At 38.9% G+C, this 21443-nt stretch overlaps 1 protein-coding gene across 1 annotated transcript in view; it reads right to left on the reverse strand.

Annotated features, from left to right (window-relative positions):
- The window catches only part of LOC150083079 (transmembrane channel-like protein 6), a 238024-nt gene that overhangs the window by 16032 nt on the left and 200549 nt on the right, over positions 1–21443 (reverse strand). The window contains exon 9 of the mRNA XM_090378383.1: positions 19898–19976. Within this exon, the coding sequence (XP_090234509.1) occupies positions 19898–19976 (79 nt within the window). The remainder of the gene's footprint in view (positions 1–19897; positions 19977–21443) is intronic.

Genomic DNA, 21443 nt, shown 5'->3' on the forward strand with positions numbered 1-21443 from the left:
TGGAGGCAAATTGCTGCTATGGATAAAGGGATGGTTGAGGGGGAGAAGACAGAGAGTGATAATCAATGGACACTGCTCATCATGGACTAATGTTATTAGTGGAATCCCTCAGGGTTCAGTGTTGGGTTCATTGTTGTTTTCTGTATTTATAAATGATATTGATGATGGTATATCAAGTTTAATGTCCAAGTTTGCAGACGATAAAAAGTTGGCAGGGTTGTTAAGGACACTACTGACGCTATGCTGCTGCAACAGGATCTGGAAGGGTTGAGCAGATGGGCTGAGAGGTGGCAAATGATGTCCAACATTGACAAATGTAAAGTACTACATATTGGAAACAGTAACCACAGAGCAACGTATCAACTCTTTGCTACTACACTGACAGTGGTAGAGAATGAAAAGGACCTGGGGTTAACTGTGCAGGCAGATATGAAGTTCTCTGAGTAGTGCAGACGGGCTGCAAAAATAACTCATGGTGTCTTGTCAATGATATACAGGAATTTTTCTAGCAGGGATAAGGAGGTGATTATTCCCTTGTATAAGGCAATGGTCAGGCCACACCTTGAGTACTGTATAAAGATCTGGAGGCCTCATTTCAAGAAGTATATAGAGCTGCTGGAACGAGTACCGAGAAGGGCAAAAGATTAGTGAATGGAATAAAGGGTTGCTCTTACAAAGAAAAGCTTAAGTTTTGCAAATTACAGTGTCTGGAGACTAGGCACCAGCGAGGTGATCTGATAGAGGTGTATCAAGCCTTGAATGGTTTGAGCATGCTCAATGCTGATGGGATTCTTCCTCTTGCTCAGAATAATCACCTGAGAAGGCATAAATTCAAATTGAGGGAAGACAGATGTAGGATAGATGTACGGAAATTTGCCTTTAGTCAGTGGGTAGTTGGTTGATGGAACAGACTTTCATCCCTTGTTGTGGAAGTTGATAGCCTAAATAAATTTAAGGCTCAGCTGGACAGGTATTTCGAACGAACGGAGGGGTGAAATGGGAGTGGGTTTTTTTTTTTTTTTTTTTTTTGGCTGATGCTGCATAAGCTTGCTTTCTTGAATCATATGCCTCTACTAATGCTAATGCTAACTGAAAATTTCTTGATATTTATAATAAGAGGAGTAAAATTTAGTTAATCACCCAGGAGGATGCCTAAGTATTTTAGCTGTGGAATTAATGGAATTTGTGTAATTTCAATTTTGATATTTGGTGTACGAGTTTACCTTGGAATATCTTCAAACAGACCTATGGGGCTGGGAAATTCCATACTGCAATAATTAAAGACAAACAGCAGCCAAGGAATTAAAAATTTACTCTAAAAATAAAATATACAGAAATAAAATATAATGAAAACACTATTGGAAGAATAAAATATTACAATAAATTACGATAAAAACATTAAAAATATAGTTAAAAATACCGAAGCAATAAAATTATCTAAAATAAACTGGATTAAAAGCGATAAAACCTGAAGCTTCCAGAGACTGCTGTCTCCTTCTTCAACAGTAACTTCAACAGTAACTCTCCTTCTTCAACTTTACTGTTGAAGTAACTTCAACTTTACTGAAGTAACTTTACTGAAGAGTAACTTCAACAGTAACTCTCCTTCTTCAACTTTACTGTTGAAGAATGAGACAGCAGTCTCCGAAAGCTTCAGGTTTTATCGCTTTTAATCCAGTTTATTTTAGATAATTTTATTGCTTCAGTATTTTTAACTATATTTTTAACGTTTTTATCGTAGTTCATTTTATCGTAAGTTATTGTAATATTTTAGTCTTCCGATAGTGTTTTCATTATATTTTATTTCTGTATATTTTATTTTTATAGTAAATTTTTAATTCCTTGGCTGGTGTTTGTCTTATCTTGGAATAGCATCATTTTGATTGGCAGTATGCTTAGTTTGTTACAACTCACCTAATTTACTAGATTATGAAGTATGTTGTTGATACTCCTCAAGCTCTACATGAGAAGAACCAGTATAGAAGGGAAAGACAGAACAGGAGGGAGAGTTATGCTCACTGTTAAGAAACATATAATATCCACTTAACATGGGTGGCTAGTGCAATTTTGAGTCAGTTTGGTGTGACATAAGCACTGTGAAAGCAAAAATGAGAATAGATGCCTAATGACTCTGATGAGTACGAAAACAAACAGTTGTACAGAGAAAGAAAGTGGGCCAGTAAATCAGAATGTTTTATAATGGGGTATTTTAACATTCCACATATTGACTCAAACTTCTCCAGCTATCAAGTTGCACAATTTGATCGCTTTTGAAAGTAAACTGTTCAATGATGGTGAATTTGTTAAGTGTTGTTTGTTAAAAGTTGTGGAATAAATTTGTCCAGAGAAACGAACAATGATACAAGACATTAGTTTGTCTTGACAAACAATTATGCGAAGAGTAGAAGATATTGGAAGAATTTGTTCGAACAACTTTTGGAAAACATAAAACAAATGAAATATTTTAGTGGTACTGGATGACAATACTGATGTAAATGACACAGCCCAACTCCTCATCTTCATACTTGGAATTAATGATAATTTTGTACCAGTTGAAGATTTAGCTGATCTACAGAGTATGCGCGGAATAACTACAGGTGAAAATCGTTTCGAAAAATTTTGCCAATCTATCGAAAAGTTAGGATTAAATATTAAAATTCTGGTAGGAGTCACAACTGGCAGTGCAAAAAATATGATTGGTAAAAACATTGGGCTTATGGGTAGAACAACCAAGAAAACGATAGATATCGGAGCTGAAATTCCGATTGGAATTCACTGCATTGTGCATCAAGAAGCTCTTTATGGGAAAGTATTGAATCTTCAACACGTTATGAATGTGGTTATTTCAACTGTAAATTTTACAAGATCACATGGCCTTAATGTGGCTGTTGAAACATCACCGAATGTTTCACACAGGAAAGGAGAAACCAATAAAACAACTATCAAATATGGATTGGCTGTTTGACCTTGCAATTCATACATACATTTCTAGTTATTTAAATGCTCTTAATTTAAAACTACAAGGGAAAGGAAAATTGGTCTGATTTGTTTGGTGACATCAAATCATTTCAGAATAAGTTGCTATTATTTAAATCCCAGTTGAGCAAGACAATTTAGTTCACATTGAATGTTGTGCTGAGCTAAAGGAGAAACACATTTCCAAAGACTCGTTGCCTTTCATTATTAAAATTACTTTTTGACTGGTTTGAAAGTCGAATTTCTAATATAAAATCCCATGAAAAAACATAAGATTTTGTTTGAGAACCCACTTCTATGGCTGAAAACTACAATCCCATATTGCAACTTGAAATTATTGATCTTCAAGCCAAAATATGACTCAAAAATAAGTATATAGACTGTAAAAATAAACTATTTGAATTCTACAAGGCTTTCCCATCTGAAGATTTTCCACTAATAAAAGAAAATGGCTACTTTGTTCGGATCAACATATGTTTGCAAGCATTTTTTTTTTCACTCATAAAATCAAATAAATATTTAAAAAGAAACAGAATAACAGGTGACCATTTTTATTTGTATGAAAACCGCCAAACACGAGAGGTATCAGAACCTATAGTACCATGCATGGGTTGGAGGTTGAGAAGACGAAATAAGATATATGTTGACATTACACTTGAACTTCTGCAGACTGTAATTTTCAGGAAATACGTATGAAGGAAGGTTGTTCCAGAAAATGGCAGCTGAATGAATAAATGAGGAAGATGAAAAGTTGGTTCTGTGAGTTTGAAGTTGGACAGTAAATGGATGTTGACTGGTGGCAGCACAATTTTAAAGAGAGAGCAGGAATTATAGAAGCCAATTCACAAGAACAGTGCCCATGAAAGTATCTGTACAAAAGGCATGCAGCAGAAACAATACATCTATGAGACAGCGAGTGAAGAGACTCTGTTAGAGAGGAGTTGTTACTTAACCTAACTGCCCTATTATGAATGGAATCTAGAAGCCTGTGAGAGGTTTTGGGGGCACCATCCCAGATGTGGGAACAATATTCCATGGTAGGGCGGATTTGCGATTTGTACAGAGTGAATAGCTGTTTGGAAGAAAAGTAATGCCGACAGCGAAAGAGAAAACCAAGTTTTTTGATGCAGAGGAAACAATATTTGTAATGTGCTTATGCCAAGAGGGATTAGAAGTCAGGGTAATCCCCAAAAGAGATGTATCATCTTGCCTAGAAATCAGAGTGTCACCAAAGAAAAGCATAGGAGCAGAAGAATCCTTTTTGCGAGATATAAAACAAGACTGAGCTTTAGAAGGATTTTTTTTTTTTTTTTTTTTTTGGCTGGTGCAGCATAAGCCATAGGCTTTCTTGCACCATGTGGCCATTACTAATACTAATACTAAATCAACTAAGTGGTCTTTGCCCCACTGGAGAATATGATTGCTTTTAAGGAATTGATTGCGGATATTTCAGAAGTTGAAGCTGATTGAGCAGGGCAAGGTTTCTCAAACTGGAAAGTGGAATGCAATGTGCTATCATCAGCAAAACTATAGATAGGATTTCCAGTCAATGAAAGAGGGTCATTAATATAAAAGAGGAAAAGAACTGAACCTTGGGGGTCACCAGCATTAGTAGTGAAGTTAGAAGACAGAGCGCCATCTACCATCACCCTCCGTGAGCAGTCAGAGAGAAAACTGGATAATCAATTACAAAGAACAGTTGGAAAACCTTAAGATGGAAGCTTCTTTAGAAGATCTTTATGCCAAACATGATCGAAAGCCTTTGAGATGTCAAGAGCAACTGCTTGTGTTTCACAGAATTTTCCATTGAATTTGTCCATAAATTGGTAATGTAGGCCAGAATATCACCTGTGGATTGACACTGGCGGAATCCATACTGGCGATCGTTGATCAGATGGAAGGTTTCTAGATAGTTTAAGAGTTGACGCTTAAGTGATTTCTCCATTACTTCAGAAAGAGTAGAGGTAATTGGATGGGAGGAATTTTTCACCCTTTTTAGGTACTGGCTGGATATGAGCAAATTTCCAAGCAGAAAGAAAAACACCTTTGGAATAAAAAAGTGAATAAAGGTGGCATAGAACAGGAGTAAGTTCAGGAGTGCAGGTTCTGAGAACAAATGGAGAACAACCATCAATACCTGGAGTTCCATCAAGAAATACAATCAGTACATAATCTTCATTATGTATTGAGATTGGTGTCACAAATTTGAAACCAAATTTTAGCATTAGTAGAGGCATATGATGCAAGAAAGCAAGCTTATTCAGCATCAGCCAAAAAAAAAAAAAAAAAACCCACTCCCATCTCACCCCTCCGTTCGTTCGAAATACCTGTCCAGTTGAGCCTTAAATTTGTTTAGGCTATCAACTTCAAAAACAAGTAATGGAAGTCGGTTCCACCAACCAACCACCCGCTGGCCAAAGGCAAATTTCCGCACATCTATCCGACATCCGTCCTTCCTCAATTTGAATTTATGCCCTCTGAGGTGATTATTCTGAGCAAGATGAAGAATCCCATTGGCATTGAGCATGCTCAAACCATTCAAGGCTTGATACACCTCTATCAGATCACCTCGCTGGTGCCTAGTCTCCAGACACTGTAATTTGCAAAACTTAAGCTTTTCTTTGTAAGAGCAACCCTTTATTCCATTCACTAATCTTTTGCCCTTCTCGGTACTCGTTCCAGCAGCTCTATATACTTCTTGAAATGAGGCCTCCAGATCTTTATACAGTACTCAAGGTGTGGCCTGACCATTGCCTTATACAAGGGAATAATCACCTCCTTATCCCTGCTAGAAAAATTCCTGTATATCATTGACAAGACACCATGAGTTATTTTTGCAGCCCGTCTGCACTACTCAGAGAACTTCATATCTGCCTGCACAATTACCCCCAGGTCCTTTTCATTCTCCACCACTGTCAGTGTAGTACCGCAGAGTTGATACATTGCTCTGGGGTTACTGTTTCCCATATGTAGTACTTTACATTTGTCAACGTTAAAATTCATTTGCCACCTCTCAGCCCATCTGTTCAACCCTTCCAGATCCTGTTGCAGCAGCATAGCGTCAGTAGTGTCCTTAACAACTCTGCCAACCTTTGTATCATCTGCAAACTTGGACATTAAACTTGATATCCCATCATCAATATCATTCATAAACAGCGAAAACAACAACGGACCCAACACTGAACCATCCCCTTATCCATAGCAGCAATTTGCCTCCAATGCCACACTGCTCCAATTTGTGCAGCAGTCTTCCATGTGCAACAGTATCAAAAGCCTTTCTAAGATCCAAATATATAATATCAAAGTTATTCCCTGCATCCAGTTCTTTTGTGACTACATCATAGTATCCAATCAAATTGGTCAGACAAGACCTGCCCTTAACAAAAAGCATGCTGCGTCTGAGCTATAACTGAATTCTTGTCTAGATGATCCTGCAGTGCTTCTTTAACCAGTGCCTCCATTAACTTACCTGGAACAGAAGTTAAACTAACAGGTCTATAATTACTTGTGTCAGCCTTTGATCCTCCTTTGTGAATTGGGGTTACATTTGCACATCTCCAGTCTATGGGTACCTCCCCTGAGTCCAAAGAAGCTCTCATAATTATGGCTAGGGGTTTGCTTACTTCCTTTGCTGCCTCCTTTAATATAACTGGATAGATCCCATCCACCCCAGGTGCCTTTTTTATGTTTATCCTCAACAATCTCTCCTCCACTTTCCTCTCAGTTATTACAAAATCATCCAGCTCACTGCCAATACTTACTTTACCTACATCATTCTCCTTCCTGAATAACTCCTCATGCGTGAATGTAGATGCAAAATACTCGTTTAGATTGTTAGCCACCTGAGCAGGATCCTCAACTGTTGAACCATCAATATCCAGTGGACCAATCTGATTCATCCCTTTCCTTCTCGAGTTTAAATATGTAAAGAACTCTTTTCTGTTTTTCTTTGCATCCTTTGCCAAGGATTTTTCGTAGTCTGCCTTTGCCTGCCTAATCTCCTTTGTGACTTGGTTACAGATCAACTTATATCTATCATAGGCTTCCATGTCACCCATTAATTTGTATGTATCCCATGCATTTTTCTTCTCTGCCACATGCCTCATTAGTTCATCTGACAACCATTTAGGCCTAAACCTTGAACAATATTTCTTAGTTGGTATGTAAAGCCTGGTAGCCTCCAAGATTAGTTCCTTGAATGCTTCCAATTTTGAATTTGCTGTTGGTAACCTCATCAGTTGGGCCCACTGTATAGAATTTAAATACTGTCTCAGGCCATCATAGTCGCCTTTACGAAAACAAAAACCCTTCCCTTTACCTCTGATGGTAGTTACCTCCTTGAGTAAATCCCACTTCAACACACTGTGATCACTGCCACCTATTGGTTCATTTATCTGCAGATTCTTAATGCATGAAGAATCACTACTGATAATCAGATCAAGAGTATTGCTCCCTCTTGTTGCCTCACGAACATGCTGATGTAGAAAACAATCATCCAATAAATCCACAAAAGCCTTGCTAGTGTGCGAGTGACCAACCCACAAATTCCAGTCAATATCTGGGAAATTAAAGTCCCCCATTATAAGACTCTCTGATTTACTGGCCCACTCTATTTCCCTGTACAATATCTGATTATACTCATCAGAGTCATTAGGCCTATAGCACACTCCTACTCTCAATTTTGATTTCCCTATGCTTATGTCACACAACTGACTCGACACTGCCCTGTCCATCGATGTCGACTGGCTTCACTTCCTTGGACCTTATGTGTTTCTTAATTAATAGCATAACCCCTCCTCCCCTCCTGTCCTGTCTATCCTTTCTATACACATTGTATTCCCCAAATTCCAGTTCCGCATTACTTATATCTGTGTGACACCACGTCTCTGATATCCCAACAATATCTGCCTTTGATGTTTTGAGCAATACCTCAAATTCATCAAATTTATTTACCAAACTCCTAGCATTGGTGTACACGCAGGTATACATGCACCTGTTTCTATTCTTAGCTACCCTAACACAACCCATGTGTTTACTTGTACCGCAATGACTCCCAGCAGTCTCTGAAATATCCTGCATCTTGTTTTTCAGGCTTCTGCTCATTCCAATAGAATCAGTGCAAGAATCACTTCCACCTCTGCCAGTGGCTACTGTTAATCTATTAGTCCTTGTATCCCCCCCAACTAGCAGTTTTCCGACCCACCTCACACTGCCTCGACAGCATCAGCAAAAATTCTTGCACCCTTTCTATTTAAGTGTATCCCATCCCTGTAGAAGCAATCTCTCCTGTTAACAAGTACAATCCAGGCTGAAAAAAATTCTACCCCTTGCACAATCCCTCCAGGGCCGAATTGATCGACAAGGCTCTCATCAGATACTCCCTCCTATCGTGTCTGGGCAGAATTGCAGACACTTTCAAATTCAACCCTAATTCACGGCTTTTTTTCAACATTGACCTGTACTTGCTAATTAATTCCGGCGGTCTCCTACTCTTAATATCATTAGTGCCAACGTGTACAACTATATCACCTTTTGTGCCCTTTAAAGATGATATCCGCTCTACAACGTCATAAACCTTTGCCCCTGGCAGACATACCCTGGTCCTATTCCACCTATCCTTTTTGCAAAGCATGTTCCCCGTTTCCCTGACAATAGAGTCACCAACAACTACTAGTTCCTGTGGGACCAGCGCATTCTGCCTAGGGGGCTGCCTCTGTGTTGCCTGATGACCAAGTGCAAGCTCTGGCGTTGATGTGGGCAGCTGAGAGCTTGATGGGCTCCTCAATTTATTTCCTTCGAGGGCATCCACCCTGTCCTTCAAGCTCTCATAAAGGCCCATAACAACGCTGAGTTGTCGCCTGATTTCCTTGCACTCCTTACATCGTGCACACACAAAGACATCCCCCTTGGCAGTATCATGTCCCGTACCCGACTGCTCCGCAAACATCAAGCAAACAGTGCATTTTAAAAGACTGTGATTCAGAGGGCAACTGCCCCCCTCAGTTCTCCCCTGAACCACAGCACTCCCATTAGCTTGAGCCTTTTGCTTTGCTGCTCTGGTCAGAGTCAAGATTCCGATTTAATTCAATAAAATTTCAAAACAAAAATTAAATCCTTAAGTTATATCCCAAAACAGTTATGTTATATATATATATATTTTTTTTTTTCGGTATCTAGTGTTTTTTACGAGTTCCCTTTATACAACTTCCGTATCACGTGTACTACTATAGTTATGTATTAATTATTTGTTACGATTAAGTCGTTATATATATATAGAGTTAAAAATACAATTTAAATACAATACAAAAATACAAAAATACAATACAATAAAATACAATACAAAAATACAAAAATACAATACAATAAAATACAATACAAAAATAGGTACTGGCTGGATATGAGCAAATTTCCAAGCAGAAGGAAAAACACCTTTGGAATAAAAAAGTGAATAAAGGTGGCAGAGAACAGGAGTAAGTTCAGGAGTGCAGGTTTTGAGAACAAATGGAGAACAACCATCAATACCTGGAGCTCCATCAAGAAATACAATCAGTACATAATCTTCATTATGTATTGAGATTGGTGTCACAAATTTGAAACCAAATTTTGAACAATTATTTAAAAATATCCAGCCTCAATCATCTCATTAAATGTTATTGTTTATTGTACTTAATAAAATTTTTGAATATTTCAATTTTATGTTTATCATTATATTTATTTATTCACCTTAATACTGAAAAGCAATGATCCTTTTAATGAGCATTTAAAAGCAAAAGTAAAGTATTTTTTTTAAACAAAAGTGAAATATTTCAAACAGAAACAAAAGTGAAGTATTCAAAAAAAAAAAAAAGAAAAAAAAAAAGCAAACAAAGGTAAGTCATATTTTTATAATTTTAATAAAATATAAAAAATAAATCACTGACATAGATTTGTTGCACATAAAAGTGCTGGGAATTTGCATTTTTGCAAATAACAAGATATAGAAAATGTGACACAATTTTTTTTTCTCGAATCACTCTGTTCGGTCTGTGAAACAAATCTAACTTTGAATACAGCCCCTGTAAGGGAAAAAGTTGGACACCACTGAACTATACCATGGAGCTAAATGTTTCTGTAATAACTAAAGGAAAAGTGGAAGAGAAATTGCCGAAGTTAAATGTAAGAAAGTTGTTTGTTATCTGGTTTTTAGGAGCATTAGCAACTAAGGCCATATTGCTCCAGGTATGCGTGGTGGTCATTCCCTGACCTTTCCACATCCTCTGTATTTGGTGGTCATGGGCTCGAACACCAGTCTAATCAAGAAGCGTACGCTACGCACTGCTGCTCCTGCCCACCTGGCTATGGAGGCCCCAAATGTAAGAAAGGCACCTGAGTGGATGGGATCTGTCTGATTATATTAAGGGAGGCAAGCAAACCCCAAAAATTATGAGAGCATCCTTGGAATCATGGTAGATATAAGCTAGTCTGTAATCAAGTCACAAAGGAGGTTATGCAAGTGAAGACAGATTAGGACTGCAGTCATATTTCAGCCACAGCATGTTGTCAAGGGATAATTTTTCAATGGATATTATGATGCAGTAACAAAGGAACTGGATGCAAAAAATAATTTTTATGAGAGTAAATGGGCCTGTTGTACTGGAATCCATAGTGTATAGGAAATAATGATAACATATATATCCAGTAAAATATCTAACTTTAATTATAAATACTTTGGAGCTTTCAAGGCTGAACGTCCTCTTTATCAGCAAATAGAATGGAAACTTTAGAGATAAAAAATTATATTAACAGACACAAAGTTGTGTGTGTATGCAGTGAGGCATGTGAGGGCACAAGGTAGGCCATCCAACCATTAAACTGGTGTTCATTGTTGATGCATGGACATGCGTAGTTTTGCACGACTCCTTACACCTCTTGTAGGAAATACCACCTACACTGTCCACTAACAGTGGCAAGTTAATTCACCTTATTAAACATCTCTTAAATCACAGTCCAACAGGCCATAGACTGCATCAAGAGGCTCCTAGAGAATGACCCAAACCTACCAAACGGAACAACACTGTCCACGGATGACATCTGTACCGCCCTCAACCTGTGCTTGTCAGGCAGTGTCTTTACCTTTGAGGATTCCTTATACCACCAGGTACATGGCACTACCATGGCCAACATCGCCATGGAAGAACAGATATTCTTGAACCCACCAGTATCTATTACAACATGGTGCAGATACACTGCTAGAGTAACTCAATTCCTTGTCAGTGTTCATCCAGTTCACTCTACAGTTAGTAGTAGACGGATCTCTCCCATTCTTGGGCCGACCGGGCTAGCCAGGTGGGTAAAGTGCCTGCCTGGCAACCCAAAGGTCGCGGGTTCGATTCCCGCCTCGGGCTTGGATCAAAGTACTGCAAAAACCTTGGGAGGTGCACTATGGCCACAGAAGCCGATGCGCCAACAACTACCAAACAAAAAAAAAAAAAAAAACCATTCTTGGATGTTCTGGTAAACTGCATGGGCCCACATCTAGAAACCTCAGTATACTGTAAGCCAATGTGGTGCAGACAGTTCACCAACTACAGATCCGGCCATGCCCCTAGCCATCTGAACAGCACTGCCCGCACTCTATTCTCCAGGGCTTGGAGCCACTCCAGCACAGATGAAGCTAGGCGCAATGAGATTTCCAGAGTGAGGACAGACTTGATCAATTGTGGCTATTCAACCCACATATTGGTGCTTAGTACAAGCGCAAGAGCTCACAGTCCACTCAAGACCGCCATCAACTCAGGACAATGTGTCTACCGCCTACATTCCCTACTATCAGGGCATGTCGGGCCGGATCTCGAAAATGCTCTGAGAATACCACATAAAATGCGTGCAGCTGCCTGGTAGAAACTTATGTTCTCTAATTTCTAACATAAAGACTCCAGTCACCCCTCTCTTACGCAGCGGTGTAGTATACCGCATAGCCTGCAAAGACTGTGACAGCTGCTACATAAGAGAGACCTCGAGACTTCTTTAGACCGCCTTGCAGAACACGACAGATCGATCTGCCTTGCTGAGACCGACCAGTCTGCAATCGCAGAATACTTCTTGTCGACCCACCATGACCTCATTCCCAAGCACAACTATTCAGTCCCTACACTTTCGCCACCCCCTCTGGTTAGAAATACTTAGTATATTGTGTAATTTGAGAGCCATAAACCACTGCAAAGGCATGAGACTATACCCCATCTTGGAGGCAAACCTATGCACGTCCATGCAGCAGCAATGACGAACACCAGTTTAATGGTTGAATGGCCTACCTTGTGCCCTCGTATGCCTTATTGCATGCACAACTCTGTGTCCGTTAATATAATTTTTTATCTCTAAAGTTTCCATTCTATTTGTTGATAAAGAGACACATTCAGCCTTGAAAGCTCAATGTATTTATAATTAAAGTTAGATATTTTACCGGATATATATGTTATCATTATTTCCTATATACTTGGATTTTAGGAGGGCTAATGATACTGTTGCACATAATAGACTTCTGTACAAATTGGAGCAGTGTGCTATTGAAGGTATATCAGGCTTAATATCTAAGTTTGAAGATGGTACAAAGGTTGGCAGCGCAGGTTAATAACAGTAAAGAGAGTATGCTACTGCAACAAGATCTAGAAAATTAGGGAGATGGGCTGAGAAATAGAAATTGAGATTTAACACTGACAAAAAAAAAAAAAAAAAAGTGCTGCACATCAGCAGGAAGAATCCCATGTTAAGTTACCAAATATGCAGCACTACACTCAGGGTACAGTAGAAAATGAATAAGAGCTGGGGATAATTATGTAGTCAGATATGAAGTTCCCTGAGCAGTGCGGATAGGCTACTGGGGTTTTGTCAATGATATATGGGAATTTAGCTAGTAGGGATAAGGAGGTGATTATTCCATCTAATAAAGCAATGATTAGGCATAATCTTGAGTACTACATACAAGTCTGGCAGCAAATGAGGTCTGGCTTCCAACATACAGGTCTGGTTTCCTAAAATGAGGTTGCCAGACCTCATTTTAGGAAGAATGTGGAACTGTTGTAGTGGGAACAGAGAAGGGCAATGAGACTGGTGAAGGGGACAGAGGGGTGATTAAGCAAGCTCAATGCTAATGGAATTCTTCCTCTTTTGAGATTACGCACGAGGAGACATAAATTCATATTAAGGAAAGACGGTTGCAAAATAGATGTGCCAAAGTGCACCTTTAATTGCTGGAACAAACTTTCATCTGATGTTGTGGAGGTGGTAGCATGAATAAATTCAAGGAGGAAGTGGACAAATTGATAGGTAAAATGGGAGTATTTTTCTTGCTAATGCTGTATCAGCTTGCTTTCTTGCATCATTTGCCACTACTAATTCAGTTCTAACTCACAACTTTTTCTCAATATCAGCTCATACCTGTTAAGTAAAGCTTCACATGTGTTTGAGTAAGATATGCATTTCTTCAAAACTCTCTCAACATGAAATACATATTATCTTATCACGGTCTATTCTGTCACTCATCCATACAATTTTTTTTGAAATGACTACCTTTAAATTCCTAACAGTTCTTGACAATAAGGGTTTTTTTTTTTTTTTTTTTTTATGAAAACCCCAAACACGAGAGGTATTAGAACCTATAGTACTTAGTACTGTGCTTGTGTTGGAGGTTGAAAAGATGAAAGAAGATATTTGTTGACATTAGACTTGAACTCCTGTAGACTAATTTTCAGGAAATAGGTACGAAGGAAGAATGTTCCAAGAAAACAGCAATTGAATGAATAAACGAGGAAGACAAAAAGTTGGTTCTGTGAGTTTGAAGTTGGACAGTAAATGGATGTTGGCTGATGCGGCACGTTTTGAAAGAGAGAGCAGGAATTATAGAAGCCAATTCAGAAGAACAGTGCCCATGGAAATATCTGTAGAAAAGGCATGCAGCAGAAACAGTACATCTATGAGACAGCAAGTGAAGATGTTGTTGTTTGTTGTTTTTTTGGTTTTCAGGAGCATTAGCAACTAAGGCCATATTGCTCCGGGATATGCGGTGGTCATTCCCTGACATTTCCGCATCCTCCGTATTTGTTGGTGATGGGCTTGAACCCCGGTCTAATCAAAAAGCGTGTGCTACGCACTGCTGCTCCTTCCCACCTGGTTATGGAGGCACCTACACGCAAGTGAAGAGACTCTTTGTTAGAGAGGAGTTGTTAATTAACCTAACTGCCCTCTTCTGAATGGAATCTAGAAGCCTGAGAGAGAGGTTTTGGGGGCACCACCCCAGATGTGGGAACAATATTCCATGGTAGGGCAGATTTGCAATTTGTACAGAGCAACAGCTGTTTGGAAGAAGAAAAGTAATGCAGAGAGCGAAAGAGAAAACCAAGTTTTTTAGATGCAGAGGAAGCAATATTTATAATATACTTGTGCCAAGAGAGATTAGAAGTCAGGGTAATCCCCAAAAGAGATATATCATTTTGCCTAGAAATTGGAGTGTCACCAAAGATAAGCAGAGGAGCAGAACAATCCTTTTTGCGAGATATAAGACAGGACAGAGTTTTAGAAGGATTAATATCAACTAAGTTGTCTTTGCCCCACTGGAGAATTACCTAGAGATGAGCATTTAAGGAATTGGTAGCAGATATTCAAGAAGTTGAAGCTGATTGAGCAGGGCAAGGTTTCTCAAACTGGAATGCAATGTGCTATCATCAGCAACTCTATGGATAGGATTTCTGGTTAATGGAAGAAGGTCATTAATATACAAGAGGAAAAGAGTGGAGGAAAAGAACTGAACCTTGGGAGACACCGGCATTAGTGGATAAATTAGAAGACAGAGAGTCATCTACCATTACCCTCAGTGAGTGATCAGAGAGAAAACTGGATAACCAATTGCAAAAAAACAGTTGGCAAACCATAAGATGGAAGCTTGTTTAGAAGACCTTTATGCCAAACACAATTGAAAGCTTTTGAGATGTCAAGAGCAACTGCTTGTGTTTCACCAAACTTTTCCATTGAATTTGTCCATAGATGGGTAACATAAGCCAGAATATCACCACAAGATCAACAATGATGGAATCCATACTGGCGACGTTGATCAGACGGAAGGTTTCTAGATAGTTTAAGAGTTGGCGGTTAATTGATTTCTCTCCATTACTTTAGAAAGAGTAGAAGTAATTGCAATGGAACGATAATTGGATGTGATTGATTTGTCACCCTTTTTAGGAACTGGCTGGATATGAGCAAATTTCCAAGCAGAAAGAAAAACATCTTTGGAATAAGAAAGTGAAAAAATGCAGCAAAGAACAGGAGTAAGTTCAGGAGCACAGGTTTTGAGAACAAGTGAGGAAATACCATCAGGACCTGGAGCTTTCTTAAAAATATCAAGATTCGTCAAAATCCTTCTGACATCCTTTTGACGGAAGACCACAGGAGGCATTGAATGGAGCATGTTGGGAATGGTGGGAAGCGTTTTAACAAGATCATTAATACAGGAGGTGGAAGAAAAATTTGATGCTAGCAGGTCAGCTTTATTCATGGCCAAAGTGACAACAGAACCATCCAGTTTTGACAGAGGTGGGAGCAGAGATGGGCAAAAGTTGCGGACAATAGCTTTGGCAAGAGACCAGAATGCTCGGCTTTCATTAGGGCAAGAAGCAAGTTTTCTACTCTTAGCCTGTTCAAAATCTAGTTTGGACTGATTAACAACTGCTTTACAATTGTTGCGAGCTTGGTGTAGGCAGAAAATGAAACTTAAGATTTGAAACAAGCTTAAGATTTGGAAAAATTACGGTATGCATCATTCTTCTCTTGAACCGCCTTAGCGCATTTATTGGAAAACCAAGGTTTAGATAAAGGACGAGATTTTAAAGTAGAGTATGGAATAAAGGATTTCATTCTTACAAGAATAATTTCACTGACATGATCTGAGCAAACATTGACATCACAAGTTTTGAAACAGTAATCCGACCAAGGAATAGAAGAAAAGAAATCTCGCAGAGCATCCCATTTTGCATTCTTGTAATGCCAAACAATACGAGGTTGGGAATAGCCATGAGATAATGGCTCCATTGGAGAAGAGACAATCACTAAGTTGTGATCTGAGGTGACTAAAGGAACACTCACTTCGACCATGTACTTAGAATGGTTATTTGTGAGAAAAAGATCAAGCGTTAGGATCATGGTTCATGATCAAAGATCATGGTTAGGATTGTCCAGTATTCTTGTAGGAAAATGAACAATCTGTGCGTGCAAGGTCATTAGTAATTGCAAAAGCCTCAGCATCTCGACCAGCTGGGTCGGTGTGACTAGAAAATGGCAGCCAGCTGGAGTTGTGAACATTAAAATCACCAAGGAAAATTACCTCACTGTTAGGAAAGTTGGACTGGAGAAAGTCAAGTTGCAAAGAGAGGAAGTCAAAGAGCTCCAAGTGATTAGTGGAGTTGGGAGAACGGTAGAGACAACAGATGAATTTGACACGATGAGGTAGAGAGATTTTAAGCCAGAGAAGATCGAAAAGAGGAGATTCCAAATTACCAAGCCTTTGACAGGGAATATCATATCGGACTCAAGTAGCACCTTTGTGGCGAAAGGAATCATACAGCGAATAATTTGGGCAACTGAAGTGAGCAGTGATTGAATCAACCGATAACAGATTCTGTCAGAAAAAGTACATGGAGTTTGGCAGACTGCAAGTGGAAATGGACATCGCTGAGATTAGAATTAAGACCACGTATACTTGTGAAATGAAATAGGAAGTGTTTGGGAGGTTTAGATCTTTTCGCAGATAAGTTTACTCTATTAGTTTGACAATTCATGGTGTATTCAATAGTAAGAGTCGGGGGGGGGGGGGGGTCATGCTGTATGAAGTAATGAAATTTTTGGATATGGCATACATATGGTAAGAATATACCCAGATCCTTGACAATGCCTCCCCCCCCTGCATACACGCTACTCGAACTCCCTCTATTCACTATCTGGCAGAGTAGAGGTAGCAGGATTATACACTAGATGATCCGGAAGCCTCCTAAAGAGTTACCAATAGGTTCGGTCCAGTGTACTAACTAGCGGCCGGCCTGTGAATACTGTTTTAGAGCCGTACCCCCGAAATGTAAGGAAGACTGGCTCTCGCCATGATGTTCATCATAACCTCAAAAGTCATCAGCCATACCACATGACGGAAGAGATGGGGAAGGGTTGACCAGAACTTAGTTCTGGAGACTAAACATGGGTTCCACCACTTCAAGCCTCCATTAAGCAAAGTGTTGGAATTTCACCAGTTGATGAGAGTCATCTACCACCTAGTATTGCCTGGTAACACAGGGGGGTGGCATTCCTCCATGTGGTGTGGGTGCCACACCTTGACCCCTGCTTACGTTCGCTCACACCTGGGTGATCACCAACAGTGTGCATGTGCGTGGAGGTTATACCCAGGGTTACTAACAGTCCCACCATCGTGAAGGTGCAAGCAGAGGATCTGGCTGTCACAGACCGTCCGGACTTCGCTGAAATTGGGTCCACTTGACTTGAATGTCACCCGAATATCAGTTCCATCAGAGTTTTAGACTCCCAGTAGCGAGTACAGCTTGTCTGGCATATCTGAGAGAATGTCCGTGACAACCTCAAGGACTTATAGTAACAAGTCTGTGCTTGTGTGATTTAAATGCGTGTAACTCTTTTGGTCTCTAATCCCCCCCCCCCACACACACAAGATATATGTATATTTATTTATTATAATTTATTTGTCTCCCTTTTATGCTATGCTCAAAGTTAAAACTGAGTTGTTAGTGCCTTAAAAAAATAAAAATGTACCCTAAAATTTCATGGAAATTGGGGTCACTGAAAAAACGACTTCTAATTTACACTGCTGAAAGATAATCTTGCTTAGAAGTCTTGAAAGTGAAATTTAGACTAATTCTTTTAAAGAAACAGTATGCCTTTATGCAAAAAAATAACTATTCGTGTAGCTTTTTCTGCCAATCTGCAATTTATCTAATACTTCAAGTTAAATAAAGGTTGAGAGTTTCCTGGATTAATAATATTTATTATAACTTGCAAAAATGAATTCAAGCTCAAAGTTCATTGCTGAATTCAGTAATAACTTGGTTTTTTTCTTTTATTTTCTTTTCACTTCTGATTAATTTCAAGTTCCCATATTATTAGCTATTATTATTATCAGCTATATGCAAAGAAGCCTGAGGCTTGTACTGCACCAGGCAAAAAAAGAAAAGAAAAAAATCCTGAGTTACCCTTAGAGAGAGAGAGAGAGAGAGAGAGAGAGAGAGAGAGAGAGAGAGAGAGAGAGAAGTAGAAAGGAATCACAAAGAAAGAGAAGAATGACGATATCCAACCCAGGACCCTGGGTTTGCCAAGCCGATACTCACCAAATGTGAGCCTCTGGCGTTATAATGGTAATTAAAAAAAACTTACCTCTTGCCTTTGTGGAAACATTGAATAGCTTGAGAAGCAGGTATTCATATTGCGTTCACATTGAATAGTATTATATTTTTCTCAAGGAACCTAAGATAATCTCTTAGCAAAATGCTAGCAGTTTTATTTGTTAGGTGGGTCAGAAAACTGTTAGCTTGGGGGATTCATAGACCAATAGATTAACAATAGCCACAAGCAGAGGTGAAAGTGATTCTTGCACTGCTTCTTTTGGCCTGAGCAGCAGCCTGGAAAGCAAGGTGCTGGGGATTTCAAGGACTGCTAGGAGTCATCATGGAACCAGTAAATACATGGGCTGTGTTAGGGTAACTACAAGTAAGAACAGGTGCATGTATACTTGCATGTACACTTGCATGTACACCAGATGAACTTCAGGTGCTGGTCAAGACATCAAAGGCAGATACTGTTGGGATTTCAGAGATGTGGTGTCACACAGATATAAGGAATGCAGAATTGGAATTTGGGGTGTACATAACCACTCCTTCCTTTCTGTATACAATGTATATAGAAAGGAAGGAGTGGTTATGCTGTTAGTTAAGAAACAAAATCTAAGGAAGTTATCAGTTGACGTGTGTGGACACTGCAATGTTGAGTTAGTTTGGTGTAACATAAGAACTGGGAAAGCAAAATTGAGAGTAGGAGTGTGTTATAGGCCTAATTACTCTGATTTGTACAACGAGCAACTGTACAATAAATCAGATTGTTTTTTAATGGGGGATTTTAACTGGAACTTGTGGGTTGGTCACTCGTACACTAGCAAGATTTTTGTGGATTTATTGGATGGTTGTTTTCTACAGCAGCATGTTTGAGGGGAAAACTACCAAAATTGTACATTTTATTTGATTTTTAATAAAATTTAAGCTCCTTTATTAATCTTTATTGCTTTGTAAATTGAGGGAGGATAATTTAAATGAATTTCAAGTGTTTTCAGGGTATGTGAAGAATCCTATTACTTTCCTAATATGTGATGAGTTGAATTCTAACAATTTTAATGTGAGTAATGTATATAGGTACACTTTCAGGTTCTCTAATGCAGTTTCCAATTTTTTATTATTATTAATAAGGGTGTTATAGTTGATTTAGCAATGACTGATAAATCAATATACACCACAGACGAAGGGCAGTAATGAGCACCTGGGTTCGTGGAAGATGAACACATACAATGAAAATTTTGAGAGACACCCAGAGTGATATTGACACTAGATTCAATAAAAGATGCACCACCACCACCAAAGATGACATTATTACGCTAGGAGGGTAAGTTGTTTGAAACTGGTTCCAAAAAAGGCAGACCAAGATTAAAGATCATCATTGGAGGTGACCTGTTTTTCCAGCATTGGATGTATCTGCATTATCACTTTTACTGCAAAGAACCAATACATTTGTTTTTGCTGGAAGAGGGGGACGGTTGGAATAACAGTACTTTTCACACACCCTGTTTATTCAGCTAAGTATTGTTTAAAATATCATGGAGATCCAAACTTACCATGATCACTTGTTCTCGTATCAGTTTTGACATTTCTTTATGAGCCCATGCTCTTGCTCGCAGGTAATATACTAAAATGCTAATATAAACAAAATAGTTATAACAGTAATATTATAATATATTAACTGTTATAATTATATTATACCACAATATTATTATATGAAAATTTATAAACAAAAAAAAAGTTTAAGAAATTCTTAAAAAGAATTAAATTTACTTTCATTATTACAAGGTTACCAATGCGATTTGATGTGGACATATATAGAAATGGCACTGATTTCCCATTGATCTTAATCACACTGCCAAGTAATATCTGAGGGGGGGGGGTCAATGTTTTTTGTAGCAATGTTACTGACATCTGCCATTTACAGCTGTTGGCAAAACTGACCTTCCACACTGACCAGTTGAAAACTTTGCTATGTGTATGTGTATTGCTCTAGCTCTGGCTTCTCATTTCCAAATTTTGATTAAGTAGCATTAGCATTAGTAGTGGCATATGATGCAAGAAATCAAATTATACATTATCAGTCAAAAAAAAAAAAAAAAACAGTTCCCATTTCACCTATCTATTCACTCCAAAAGATTGTGCACAGTTCTTCCTTGAATTGGTTTAAGATATCAACTTCCACAACAACAGATGGAAGTCTGTTCCAGCATTCAACCACCCCCTGGCTAAAGGCAAATTTCTCCACATCTATTTTACAACCGTCTTTCCTTAATTTGAATTGATGTCTCCTTGGGTGATTAATTTGGGCAAGAGGAAGGATTCTATCAGCATTAAGCTTGCACAATCCATTCAAGGCTTTATACACCTCTATCAGATCGCCTTAGAGAATTGAAGCACTTTCTTGGTAAGTGCAACCCTGTGTTCCCCTCACCAATCTTGTTGCCCTTCTCTGTACTCATTCCAGCAGCTCTACATTGTTCCTAAAATGAGGCCACCAGATCTGTGTGTAGTACTCAAGGTGTAACCTGACCACTGCCTTATACAAAGGGATAAACACCAGCTTATTCCTGCTATCAAAAATCCTGTATATCATTAACAAGACATAATGAGCTGCTCTGGCAGCCTAGTCTGTCTGTACTGCTCGGCCCTGGGTGCCAAGCGTTATTGTGATCGAGTGATTCTTTGAGCTATTTACAGAGAATTTTCTCACTGCGACAGTTTTTGTTAATTTGGAAAGTTTTTCTATGTTTAAAGTAATTTACTGTTAACTTATTCTTACAAATTGTAAGTTACAGAAAGGAAAACCACCTTTCTTTTCTTTCCTTAAAACTAACAAACTAACTCTTAACACCACTTGGTCACTCTAGCAGCACTGCTCCTGCCTCCCCATGGCGGGGCTGGTAACCTTGGCAGAAAAGATTCTCTGTCAAGGGCTAAAAAGAGCTAACATGGATCACGAAGACTGTAATCCATCTGTTGAGCCTCATGCCTCAACTTGTTCAAGGACAGACCAAACTGACTTTGACAGTTCCCATCCCAAGAGACAAAGAACAGAAGGATCCAAAAAGGAATCACCACTGTTTCTTATTATACATTCCC

Source organism: Mastigoproctus giganteus, chromosome 7, assembly GCF_048544385.1.
Source record: "Mastigoproctus giganteus isolate SK-2022 chromosome 7, ASM4854438v1, whole genome shotgun sequence".
Classification (NCBI taxonomy): domain Eukaryota; kingdom Metazoa; phylum Arthropoda; class Arachnida; order Uropygi; family Thelyphonidae; genus Mastigoproctus; species Mastigoproctus giganteus.